The sequence below is a fragment of the Misgurnus anguillicaudatus genome, chromosome 20 (assembly GCF_027580225.2).
Source record: "Misgurnus anguillicaudatus chromosome 20, ASM2758022v2, whole genome shotgun sequence".
Lineage (NCBI taxonomy): Eukaryota > Metazoa > Chordata > Actinopteri > Cypriniformes > Cobitidae > Misgurnus > Misgurnus anguillicaudatus.
The window spans coordinates 34,539,790-34,552,663 of NC_073356.2; the positions used below are offsets into that span (position 1 = coordinate 34,539,790).

The 12,874-nt window shown below is 37.3% G+C and overlaps 1 protein-coding gene and 1 long non-coding RNA gene across 5 annotated transcripts in view; one reads left to right on the plus strand and one right to left on the minus strand.

The window, feature by feature from the left end:
• LOC129455410 (uncharacterized) overlaps positions 1-814 on the plus strand; it is a 32,382-nt gene extending 31,568 nt beyond the window's left edge. For 2 of the 3 annotated variants that reach the window (XR_012359827.1, XR_012359828.1), the window contains exon 10: positions 674-814. This is a non-coding gene — a long non-coding RNA (uncharacterized lncRNA). Of the gene's footprint in view, positions 1-670 lie in introns of all 3 variants that reach the window. The other variant, XR_012359829.1, reaches the window with a different exon arrangement.
• fam135b (family with sequence similarity 135 member B) overlaps positions 1-12,874 on the minus strand; it is a 79,747-nt gene that overhangs the window by 49,634 nt on the left and 17,239 nt on the right. For both annotated transcript variants that reach the window (XM_055220129.2, XM_055220128.2), the window contains exons 3-4: positions 8,985-9,064; positions 656-795 (exon numbers count right to left, since the gene is read on the minus strand). In XM_055220129.2, the coding sequence (XP_055076104.2) occupies positions 656-795; positions 8,985-9,064 (220 nt within the window). The remainder of the gene's footprint in view (positions 1-655; positions 796-8,984; positions 9,065-12,874) is intronic.

The window sequence follows — 12,874 nt, forward strand, 5'->3', positions numbered from 1 at the left end:
AAACATGGAAGTGTTTGGTGGCTTCTAAATTCTTCCCCGTTTGGATCCTAAGGAATTAATGGGGCTAGGCTAAATGCTAACACTTTCACAATGCGCTGTGCAAAGATTAAGTCTACGCATTAAAACAGATAGGTATGTATTAATTCGTCTAAGTTGAGATAAGAATATAGTAAAATATTGAAAAACTGTGGTGTTTTCCTTTAAATATAAATGATGTATGCAAGAAAATCTCACTGCACACCAATCTTTAAAAGCAAACAGTGTTGGTCCAAATATTGATACACGCATTGATTCATCTTGCACTTTGGGGAAATGGAAAGCTATTTTTAGATATCTTTTCTCAAAGAGAAAGAGAAAGTTGGCGTGAGACCAGAATGAGAAGAGACAGATATAACTGTTTCAAGGTTAATAAGAAAGATGGCCGCAGAAATCGGCAAAGACACTTTCCCCTCCCACAACTCTAATGTATACGGTATCATAATGTCTGATATGAGCTGGCCTATCAGACCCAACTTGATGAATAGTTTGATTATTCTGTCCATGCAAAGAGCATGAAAAATTACTAGCTGTACCTGTAATTGCTCTATACTGTATATTTGGGTTTATGCAAATTAAAGCATGTCATAATGCATGTGCATTATATTCCCATACTCACCTTCTCTCCATCCAGCAGCAGATGAACTCTAAAGTTCATGCGGTCTTCCAGGGTCACCTCTTCATTCCTGTAGAGGATTTGAAATATCCGACTAAAGACCGCTCCATCGTGAACCCCGGCGGTGATGAAACTGCACTCGCCTGCCGACAGACACAAAGCAGAAATGAACTTCTCCATTACTCACATCAAAGCTTAACAGACAGTAAGATATGATGTGTGTGTATTTGTGTGTACAGCTTTTGTTTTGCCTCCTGAGACTTTTCGGCAGAACTATGATTTTGTGTGTTTGTAACTATGAAGGCTTTCAGAAACTGTTCAGATATTTCAGGCTCCCAATACGCCGATATAGCACAAAATGTTTACGTATACAGCAGGGGTCGGCAACTGGCGGCCCGCGGGCCAAAAGTGGCCCGCCAGCTATATTTTCTGGCCCGCCGGATTAATTTGAAGTCCGTTTTTTAATTTTTTTTTAATCAGACTTTTTTATTTTACAATAACAGTTTACAAAAATGTCCCCGTGTATCATTCCTTCATTCGTTTTTTCAAATCAAAACCAAGAAGAAAATAAAGAAAAATGACTTGTTTTTCTATTATTTATTTCCTGAACTAAAATCAAACGACTCGTTTTCTGAATGTGCGCTCAGATCAAAAATAAAAAAATGAATGAAAACGGGTTCGGACAAATTTTAATTGAACACCCCAGCAGACATATACCAATGAAATAAATTTAAACAGATCAGGTACTAACAGATTACATTTTAATAAGGGTTTTAATAAGGGTTTGAATAGCAACCATGCTTTCCTGTAAGTCTCATTCGCTTACAGTCCGACTTTTGAACTTTTTTCATTATTATTTATTCGCGTAGCCTATATTATTATTATTATTTATTGCTACACTGACAAATAGCAAGAATGTCTTGAAAAAAATATGTATAATAGCTATCTTAACGGGCCGCTTTTTCTCGTTCTCTTTCTCTACCAGCGCATCCGCGATCATAACTGTCATTAGAGTTTGAGCATACTTCTAAAACACAATCGATCAAATAATTGCAGAGGTATGACTTCATGAATCATTTGCAAATTTACCTCGTAAATCATGTCAATTCATCACGCGTGAAGACGTTAAACTCCGTGACATTGCAAATTACTGAAAAGTAATTGCTGGCTTTTAGAAACCACTACAAAATATGATAAAAATAAACTCTTTTACTGCAATAATATTTTAACTAATACACTTTTAAAGTAGATTTGAAAGGAATACTGTTGTTTTCTGCTACTTGAACTTGGGGCTCGAGCGCCCGACCTAAGGTTCGACCTGCCTTCGAAAACAGCAAGTCAAGTTCGTTTACCGTTAATTATTAAGACTAAATTGGCAGGTAAATTCGTTAAAAAAATGAAAGTAATCCGCCAAAATATGGTTTTATATGTCTATTAAAATAAAGCCATTATTAATTTTCCTAACGCATAGTTCTTTGATCTTTACCTCCGTTTAAAACGTTATAAATTTGGCAAAGGAGGATGTTCAGCAATTTGAACAGCAACTCCGCAACCAACTCGGTTTATGATGGTGAGAAATTTGAGTGAGAGGCTTTGTCCTATTTAATTTATTATTTATATTTCATTATAAATACAATGAATACAATGTTAAAATAATATTTTTATTGGCACGAACACAATTTTTGTATAACATTTAAAATTATCTGTCTCTTTTCGTTAGAGACATTTGAATGTGAGAGTCTGGAAACGAAACGTGACGTTAAGTTTTGCGGACCCGTCAGGTCGGGAAATAAAGCGGGTGAACACAAATGAATCTATGAATAGAACCTTGTCGGAGCTGGACAAAAAACAGTCCAGCGGAGACCTCCTTAAACCTTAGGTGTGTATGTGTGTGTCCCGGTTAAATATTAATAAAAAAAGGAATAGTTCAAAAGTCGGACTGTAAGAGTATTTCATGAGAGCATAAATGCCTGTAATATTACCACTATAGTACTTGATCTGTTTAAAATGATTTCATTGATATATTATGCCTATAAAGGAGTTAAATAAAAAAAATGTCTAATCCAGTAATTTTTTTATCTGAGCACACAATCAGAAAACCCATGGTGGTTAATTTTTTCATTTTTGTTTTTAATTTGAAAAAAAAAAACGGTTGAACGAATGATACACAGACCCATTACCATGTTTTTAGCAATTTTTAATGCCGTCTTTCGTCTTTTAAATAGGAAATAAAGACAATGTTTCTTGACAAAAGATCAGATAGCCTATACTAGGCTAATTCAAAATAAGACGTAAGTGTGCCAACAACAGTTGGCCCGCCATCTACTGGCTAAAAAAAATATTGGCCCGCGGCCAAAGTTACTTGCCGACCCCTGGTATACAGCTTAACGTGTCTCTGTGTGGATGCCCCCTTAATTCACAGATTTTTATCTTTTTAAGGAACTTAGAGGAAAAGTTTCCCCTGAGAAATATTTGACCAGCATCCAAATTCTCATGTATGGCTTTGAAATCCAGTGTTATTTTATCTGTATGGCAACGTGTCACTAACCCGACCTTAAAACAGCAACGTCAACCCACATCCATTCAGTGTGGGACAGAGATGCTCGCTGTGATGTGAATATCTCAGTGGGGTTTCTCCTCAGCTGAGAAGATGATAGTGAATGTCAAAGTGGTGAACAGCGAGGGTCTCGATTAAAGACGGACCCCCATTGACGCTGTCTCTCACTGTGTGTCTGTCTCGCTCGCCCTCTGAATGTCTCTCTGTGTGTCGCCAAAACTGTTTCACAGTCGGCTGATACACAGAGAGAGTTTTACTGTCGCGTCTGATCCTACTAGAGGAATCGTATGAACTGTGTGTTTGACAAACTACAAAGAGAGAGAACAGAATTAGGCGTTTACATTTTTTATGTAAAATGTAAAAACAGAAATCAGTTTCTCTTTCTTAAGCCCTATTCGGACAGTAATTGTAAGGTATTTTCCAAATTTATTGGGGCTGGTCGGTGATTTAATTGCCATCCAAAATGTCTGTTTTTCTCAGAACCTGTAAAAATACCCAGCTGCTGGTTTTTGACAAACACAAAGATCGTGTGGTAGTTTAATTAGGCCTGCACAATAATGGACGGGTGATATTGCGATGTTTTGTTTTTCTGCAATGTAAATTGTGATATGAATACTGGATGACTTCACCAGATGACATGAAAAGCTCTGTTTGAGAGGATTTAATTTCTGCCTTGCATTTCTTGAATAGTCCAGATTTTTTAGAGAGACGTTTGTGATTTCTCTCTGTTGTTTGAAACACTGTCAAAGGCATCAGAAACTTTTCCTTTTTGATATAAATGTTCTGCGATGTAACTATTGCAGATGCACACATTGCAATGTCGATGTTGAAAGATATATTGTGCAGTCCTAGTCTGAATCCACATCTCTGTGTTTATAAAAGGGGATCAATGCAAACGTCATTTTGTACACCACTGAAAAGCACTGTATGGTAACTGTCACACTTTGCATTAATCTGCATCAGTGAAGCGTCTTTCTTTGCATGCATTTTAAAGTTTGACACCTTTATAGAAAGGTGATGAAATTTTTTTACAGCAACAACTGTTAAAGGATTAGTCCATTTTCTTAAAAGAAAAATCCAGATAATTTACTCACCACCATGTCATCCAAAATGTTGATGTCTTTCTTTGTTCAGTCCAGAAGAAATTATGTTTTTTTTGAAGAAAACATTGCAGAATTTTTCTAATTTTAATGGACTTTAATAGAACCCAACATTTAATACTTAACTCAACACTTAACAGTTTTTTTCAACAGAGTTTTAAAGGACTATAAACAATCCCAAACGAGGCATAAGGGTCTTATCTAGCGAAACGATTGTCATTTTTGACAATAAAAATAACAAATATACACTTTTAAAGCACAACTTCTCGTCGTGTAGATCCGGTCGTGATGCCCCAGCGTGACGCCACGCAATACGTCATGACGTCAAGAGGTCACAGAGGACGCACGCGAAACTCCGCCCCAGTGTTTACAAGCGTCTTGAAAGAGGACCGTTCCTACGTTGTTGTATGTCAACTGATACTAATTAATGTCTTTGTGTCAGTTTATTGTTTAAAATGGTCCGCAAATGTGCGTTTTATATATGTAACACGTGACCTCCCTACGTCACTACGCATTTACGTTAGGTCGCGCTGGACCGGACCTTGACAAAAAGTTGTGGTTTAAAAGTATATATTTTTTGTTTTTCTTGTCAAAAATGACGGTCGTTTCGCCAGACAAGACCCTTATGCCTCGTTTGGGATTGTTTATAGTCCTTTGAAACTCCGTTGAAAAAAACTGTTGAGTGTTGAGTTGAGTATTAAATGTTGGGTTCTGTTGGAGTCCATTAGAGTGGGAGAGGTTCTGCAGGGTTTTCTTCAGAGAACGTGGTTTCTTCTGGACTGAGCGGGGAGAGACATCGGCGTTTTGGATGACATGGTGGTGAGTGGGTTGTCTGGATTTTTCTTTTAAGAAAATGGAATAATCCTTTAAGAGCAAAAGAACTAAAAACGAAAATCACAAAAACCTTTGAAATAGCCTGTTTCTAGTTGACTCTTTATGTGATTTTCAAGTATGTCTTGTCCAAAGAAGTGGATTTGCCATAAAAGCATGCTGCACTCAGAGGGTTTTGCAGCAAAAGACATTGAAATTTGTAAAATACTTATAAAATTACTAATTTTTTTAAAATAATGCAGATACTGACTAATTCATTGTATTGGCATTAGAGTAAAACTAGAAAATGCATTTTCGGAGGAACTGCGAAAGTGTGCTTGCTCTGGTGCCACCGATTTAGTTTTTTTATCTTGTGCATCCTCACATTGGAGTCCCAAGTTCATACAAAGTTTGATTTCAATACGCGAAAGCGTTCCTGAGATATGAACGACTTCCTATTTTGGCGGCTACACCGCAGATTTCGTTTGGGCTGTGACAGGCAAACGCTTTCCGAAAATCAAAAATCCTTATAATAATTTTTGTGAGGCTTGGTCCAAGGATCATGTACATCCAGTTTTGTGAAGTGAAAATTTGTGACCTGTGAATCTTTTTTTTGGTTTTTGTTCAATCCAACATGGCAGAAGAACGACATGGATCCATGACATTTCCAGATGTGAAATATTACTCATACACATATCCACTGTTAATTTATCTTTATGGAAAAGCATGGAGTTGAGCAAATTTATTTGTACAGACATCCTTATGAGAAATAACTACTGTCTGAATATGGCATCAGATTATTTTACTAACTGTGATTTGACTTCTTTAATATTATGTTATTGCAGATGTTTGCAGTTATAAGGCCATAAAATAAAAAAGGTTATTACTTTGAATGCACCAAAATGTTTTCATAATTCTATTAATAGCATAAAAATATACTTCGTATGTTTGGGCCTTCCTCATACTTATGCAGCTCAAAGAGACCAATTTTCCTTCAGTCAGTCAGCCAGATGACTTTGTAAAACTGAAAACTGAAATTGTTTTAGAGCCGGAATGGCTGACGGATCCAGAATGGCCACGGATGCCAGCGGGCGTCTGATTTAAATCACTCCTGGCGTTCAGTCAAGTGAACAGCGCCAAGATTCAATGTCAGACTGAGGCCATGGATCTACAGCCGAACATACATAAAATGTTTGTCAAAGAGCTCAGTTTTATCTCTTATGACAAGAACTGTTCTGTGACTTTTCTTTTAGCGTGTGCACACTTATTTCCTCACGAAGATGCATGTCTATTAGTTGTGCGTTTTAATCCGGATGATTAAATCTTTAATCTGGATGTTTACTTATCTTTTAGAAGTTAAACAAATGTTTGCACAGCATTCATGATTAGTGTCTTTTGATTTTAAATAAGCAGGTCAGCTCTTTTAAAAAATATTTATCGCACATACTGTATGTTGACATAGCAAATCCATATGAAGAGTTTCGTTGCAAAACGAGATAACCACCGTTTTTGTAATTGTTCAGAAATCTCGTTTTTTGGTTGTACATTCCAATTAATTTCAATGCAACTGCAGTTGGTTTGTTTTGATTTAAATCTTCATAACTTAAAAAGTACAGCTAAGTAGCACCATAAAACAAAATAATAACATGATAACATTATAATAAACATGTTTTGACAAAAATGTTAAAAAATTGATTTATCTCGTTTTGCAACGAAACTCTTCATATGCACATACCTACACTCTTAAAAATAAAGCTGCTTCAGGATGCCATTTTTGGCGTATTTCAGAGTCAAACAGAATATGACGGAAAATAGTGGGCGTGGCTTGTGTGAATTGATTGTACATTGAAAAGTAGGTGTTTTTTTCAAAAATAGCACTAGCAGCAGACAGACATTTGGAGGGGGCGGGGTTAACAGATGTCCCCGCCCAAGCCCAAGCCTCTTACATCAGCATGCATTTTTTATATTTTGATTAAAGGAATAGTCTACTCATTTTCAATATTAAAATATGCTATACCTTAACCAAGAATTGCTGATACATCCCTCCACCATCCGTGCGCGCGCACGCAAGCACTGGAGCGCGCTGCGACGCTTCGATAGCATTTAGCTTAGCCCCATTCATTCAATGGTACCAATCAGAGAGAAAGTTAGAAGTGACCAAACACATCAACGTTTTTCCTATTTAAGACGAGTAGTTATACGAGCAAGTTTGGTGGTACAAAATAAAACGTAGCGCTTTTCTAAGCGGATTTAAAAGAGGAACTATATTTTATGGCTTAATAGCACTTTTGGGAGTACTTCGACTCGCCTGAAAAGTCAGCTCCCCTTCTCACTCTCATAATGGGAGAGGGAGGGTGTTACTGCGCCGAGTCAAAGTACTCCCAAAAGTGCTATTACGCCATAAAATGTAGCTCCTCTTTTAAATCCGCTTAGAAAAGCGCTACGTTTTATTTTGTACCACCAAACTTGCTCGTATAACTACTCGTCTTAAATAGGAAAAACGTTGATGTGTTTGGTCACTTCTAACTTTATCTCTAAATGGTACCATTGAATGAATGGGGCTAAGCTAAATGCTATCGAAGCGTCGCAGCGCGCTCCAGCGCTTACGTGCACGCACACAGATGATAGAGGGATGTATCAACAATTCTTAGTTAAGGTAATAACATATTTTAATATTGAAAATGAGTAGACTATTCCTTTAAAGTTTATGAGAGCACATGAATAAAAAAATCACCCGCATGGATAAATTGTTAAAGGCGGAGTCCACGATGTTTGAAAAACGCTTTGGAAAAGGAGACGGGCCGACTACCAAAACACACTTATAGCCAATCAAATCAAATCAAATGCCGGGTTGCGTATGTGTGGGGCGCGTCTATCAACAGAAGGTCCAGATTCTATTGGGGTAGGGGCGTGTTTGTTTAGGTGATTTCAAATATCAACATTGGCTTTTAAAAATCATGGACTCCGCCTTTAATAATGAACACTGCAATATTTCAGTATAAAAATAAGAACACCACTATTTTTAAGAGTGCATGTGTAAAGTTAAGCAGGTTGGTTTCTAGATTTGTCTGTGCTCTACTGTACTTGCTGTTTAATATACAAATAGCCTATGTGGAGCAGGATTTTATACCAATGAGCTTTAACAGTGGGCGGGGCTAACAAACTGTAGTGTTTATAGTGGAAATAAAAATGAATTCAGGTCAGAAGAAATTATATTAGACAGCAGAATTTGAAAAGCTGATCAGTATCAAACAGCTTGGATGTCATATTAGGTTTTCTCTGTATCAAATGTGTGAATATAAAATTGTAATTATTGCATAGAAAGTGACTGATTCTAAGAAATGTGTAAACACTCCAGATTTTATTGGGGGCGTTTTGGCTTTTAGCCGACGTGTGTCTTTCAAAAATTGCTATTTTGAAACTTTTAAACGCCTTAAACAGGTGTTAACACCAATGTGTACACTGATAATTTTGTTTGTGTGTGTGTGTTGGTACGGAAATCTGTATGTGAGTGTAATGTATGTGTGATATAATGAAAAGAAATTCCTGAATGTTGTGAAAACAGGTCGTATTTTTACCTGACACACAACCAAGCAAAAAAATCTGTGGAATCATGGGATATGTGACCTTGACTGCAGTCAGATGATCATTAAACCGAAACAGCCTGTAGATGACTGTTTTAAACACAAAACTATGCACGCTTGCACTAAAAACAGGACATGGTTAAATTATACAGTGTGCATTAATGTGTAGTCAAGGGTCATATTAGTTTCTGAGCTTGAACCATGAGTGTTCATGAAGAAATCAGACCTCTTACCAAAAGATATTATTAAAGGTGCATGATCATGAGCACATCTATTCTTACCTGTATATCCAGGTGTTGTGGCAATGACTCTGTGAGGGACTCGAGGTGACACCCGCAAATTCGCTCTCACCTGATAGAAGCTGCAAAAGACGGTAAATTATTCACAGTAAAATATTATTTATAAAACACACAATTCTCTCGTTCTCGCTCTCTCGCTCTCTCAAAGAGGATTATATCATAGACAGGGTTTAGTTTTCTAGTTTATGTTGGGGGATGTCAAATCTCTGCAAATCTGATGTTTCGCCATTGACTTAATCTCATATCGACCCAGTGAGCTGAGCATCATCCAACGCGCACTATATAGTATGTACAGTATGTATAAATATGTATTTATACACTGTAAATTCAACTTTCTTGACCATACTGTTAAAAGTGATAAGTTGGATCAACTTAAACAATGACTTCAATTAGTAACACTAAAAAAAGTTTTCACTTTAGTTTCACATTAGGTGAACATTTTAAGTTGAATAAACTTATTTTTTTAAGTGTTACCAATTGTTGATCCAACTTTTTATATTTTAAAGTGTAATGAGGAGTTTCTATATAAATTATAAAAAAATGTTGAATTCGCTTAAGTTATATCAACTTTATTTTTATAATTTATAGCAACTACTTCAAGAAAGTCGAAATTACGACAGCAGACAAGGCAAGCTCTTTTAGAGGCAGTGAAAGTTATATTTTAATAAATGTTTATGAAAACACATTTCTTTTCTATAGAATAACATTTTTATAGGGACACTGATTATAGAAGTAAATAAGGTCATATTTCTTATTTAAAGGCAATTTTTTTTTTAACTAGGCTTATTTTCCAGCTCCCCTAGAGTTAAACAATTGATTTTTACTGTTTTGGAATCGTTTGGGGTCTGGTGGTAGCACTTTTTAGCCTGGTGAAACCAGACTCTCGTACATTCATTTCATTTGTACAGAGAGTCTGGCCACGCTCCATTGCAAAGCGTTAATAACAGGGGGTCCTCTGTTGAAGTTTAAAACTATTGGATCTGCCCAGAGTCACTCTGAATCTGCCATAACCAATCGCTAATGTTTGGTCGTGACGTATGTCACTCAGTCTGGCGCACGACCTCAACGTCTGCGTTCTTAGCCACTCCCCGCTGTTCGCTGATTGGACCTGCAGATTTTTGCCGGAGAAAACGAAACTCTACACAGCAGTCTCAGACGTTGTTCTGAAGCGAAATGAAAATTAAAGGGATAGTTCGGCCAAAAACGATATTAAACCCATTATTTACTCACCCCCAAGCTGTCCAAGTTGCATATGTCCATCGTTTTTCAGACAAACACATTTTCGGATATTTTAGAAAATATTTTAGATCTTTCTGTTGATTAAATGTAATGTTACGGGGTCCAGTAATAGTCCACGACCTTCAAGTCGAAAAAAAGTGCGTCCATCCTTCACAAATTAAATCCAAACGGCTCCAGGATGATAAACAAAGGTCTTCTGAGGGTAATCCGTGCGGTGTTGTTGTAGAAATATCCATATTTAAAATGTTATTAACGTTATTAACTACCTTCCGGTAGCTTCCGGTAGATCTAAAATATTTTCTAAAATATCCGAAAATGTGTTTGTCTGAAAAACGATGGACATATGCAACTCGGACAGCTTGGGGGTGAGTAAATCATGGGTTTAATATCGTTTTTTGGCCGAACTATCCCTTTAAGCGGAAGAATGTAGGAGGGCGGAGCCAGGCTAAGCACTTTTAGCATAGCTTAGCATAATCCATTACATCTGATTAGACCATTAGCATCGCGCTAAAAAATAAGAGTTTCGATAGTTTTCCTATTTAAAACTTGACTTTTCTGTAGTTACATCGTGTACTAAGACTGACAGAAAATTAAAAGTTGCAGCAGGCACAATTATATTACGCAGTGCCCGAAAATAATATAATGCGCTGCGTAATATCATTTTTAAATAGGAAAAATATCGAAACTCTTTGGTTATTTTTGAGCGCGATGCTAATGGTCTAATCAGATTCAATGAATTATGCCAAGCTATGCTAAAAGTGTTCCAGACCCAGAGATCAGCTGAATGGATTCCAAAACGGTAAAAATTAAATGTTTAACTCTAGGGGAGCTGAAAAATTAGCATATTTTCAAAAAAAGTGGAGTGTTCCTTTTAAAGCACCACATTGATTGTCCTGAAACTTTCCAATAAGAAAGAATAAGAAAGGTCACGTCAACACAGCCTGGATCACAGATATTTTTACATCCCTGAAAAATGCATAAAAATTAGTGACCTGAACAGTCATTTGAGTTATTTCCACCTGCTGCTCTCAGTATGACAATAATTGATTTGTAATTGCAACATAATGTGTAAAAAACAGACATCAGTCATTAATATACTAAACCAGACATCCTAACACCTCATGCTCTTGATGAAGGAGAAGAAGTCTGTGATATTGAATCAGCACCATGAGCATGATGCAATGCGACAAAACTACACTGCTCATATTAAAATCATTAGAGCTGCATATACTGCATGTTTTTAGATTATGGTGGAAGCAATGTAGTTTTGGGATTGTAGTATAGATAATGGTGTAAAAAAGTGTGCTGATCTAGCGTTACAATACGGTAGATAATTGCGTAAATAATATTGCTTTGATAGTTTTGTTAGCAAGAAAAATCTGTTGAGCATTAAAGGCACAATATGTAATTTTGGTCGCTAAACAACAACAACGGTCGCAACTTGATAGTTAAAGCTGTTAAAGCACGTAGAGCGATGGGAGTTGTAGTCTTCACCTTCATTGTTGATAGGAATCGATCTGACACGACTCAAAAATTGTGTTCGCGATTAGGGATTTTCATCTCCTATCGTTTCATATCCAGTGGCGGCTCGTGACTGTTCATCTGAGGGGCGCAAATTCAAAGTAATATGGGGTTCCTTTTGTGCCAAAATTAAGTCAACATGCTATCTGTGTATGCTATGTGTCATCTTCCATGTCTATGTGTCTGTTTACTGTCTGTGTCCATGTCTGTCTGTCTATGCTATGTGTCATCTTCCATGTGTCTGTTTACTGTCTATGTCTATGTGATTGCCCACATGACTCAACTTTTGTCTGTGTCAACTCAACTTACTCCTGTCGTCTTTCCTTGTTGTTTCACTGTGTCGTCTTGCTGTGTCAATGCTGCATGCGTCATGAATATGTGTCGTTTTCCTCTGTCGTTACCATGTGTTGTTACTATGCGTCGTTTCCCTCTGTTGTTACCATATGTGTTGTTACTATGCGTTGTTTCTCTCTGTCGTTACCATGTGTTGTTACTATGCGTTGTTTCTCTCTGTCGTTACCATGTGTTGTTACTATGCGGCGTTTCCCTCTGTCGTTACCATGTGCTGTTACTATGCGTCGTTTCCCTCTGTCGTTACCACGTGTTGTTACTATGCATTGTTTCCCTCTGTCGTTACCAAGTGTTGTTACTATGCATTGTTTCCCTCTGTCGTTACCACGTGTTGTTACTATGCATTGTTTCCCTCCGTCGTTGCCACGTGTTGTTGCTGTGCGTCGTTTCCCTCTGTCGTTACCATGTGCTGTTACTATGCGTTGTTTCCCTCTGTCGTTACCATGTGTTGTTACGATGCGTCATTTCCATGTGTTGTTACCATGTGTTGTTTCCCTCTGTCGTTACCATGTGTTGTTACTATGCGTCGTTTCCCTCTGTCGTTACCATGTGTTGTTACTATGCGTCGTTTCCCTCTGTCGTTACCATGTGTTGTTACCATGCGTTGTTTCCCTCTGTAGTTACCATGTGTTGTTACTATGCGTCGTTTCCCTCTGTCGTTACCATGTGCTGTTACTATGCGTTGTTTCCCTCTGTCGTTACCATGTGTTGTTACTATGTGTCGTTTTCCTCTGTCGTTACCATGTGTTGTTACTATGCGT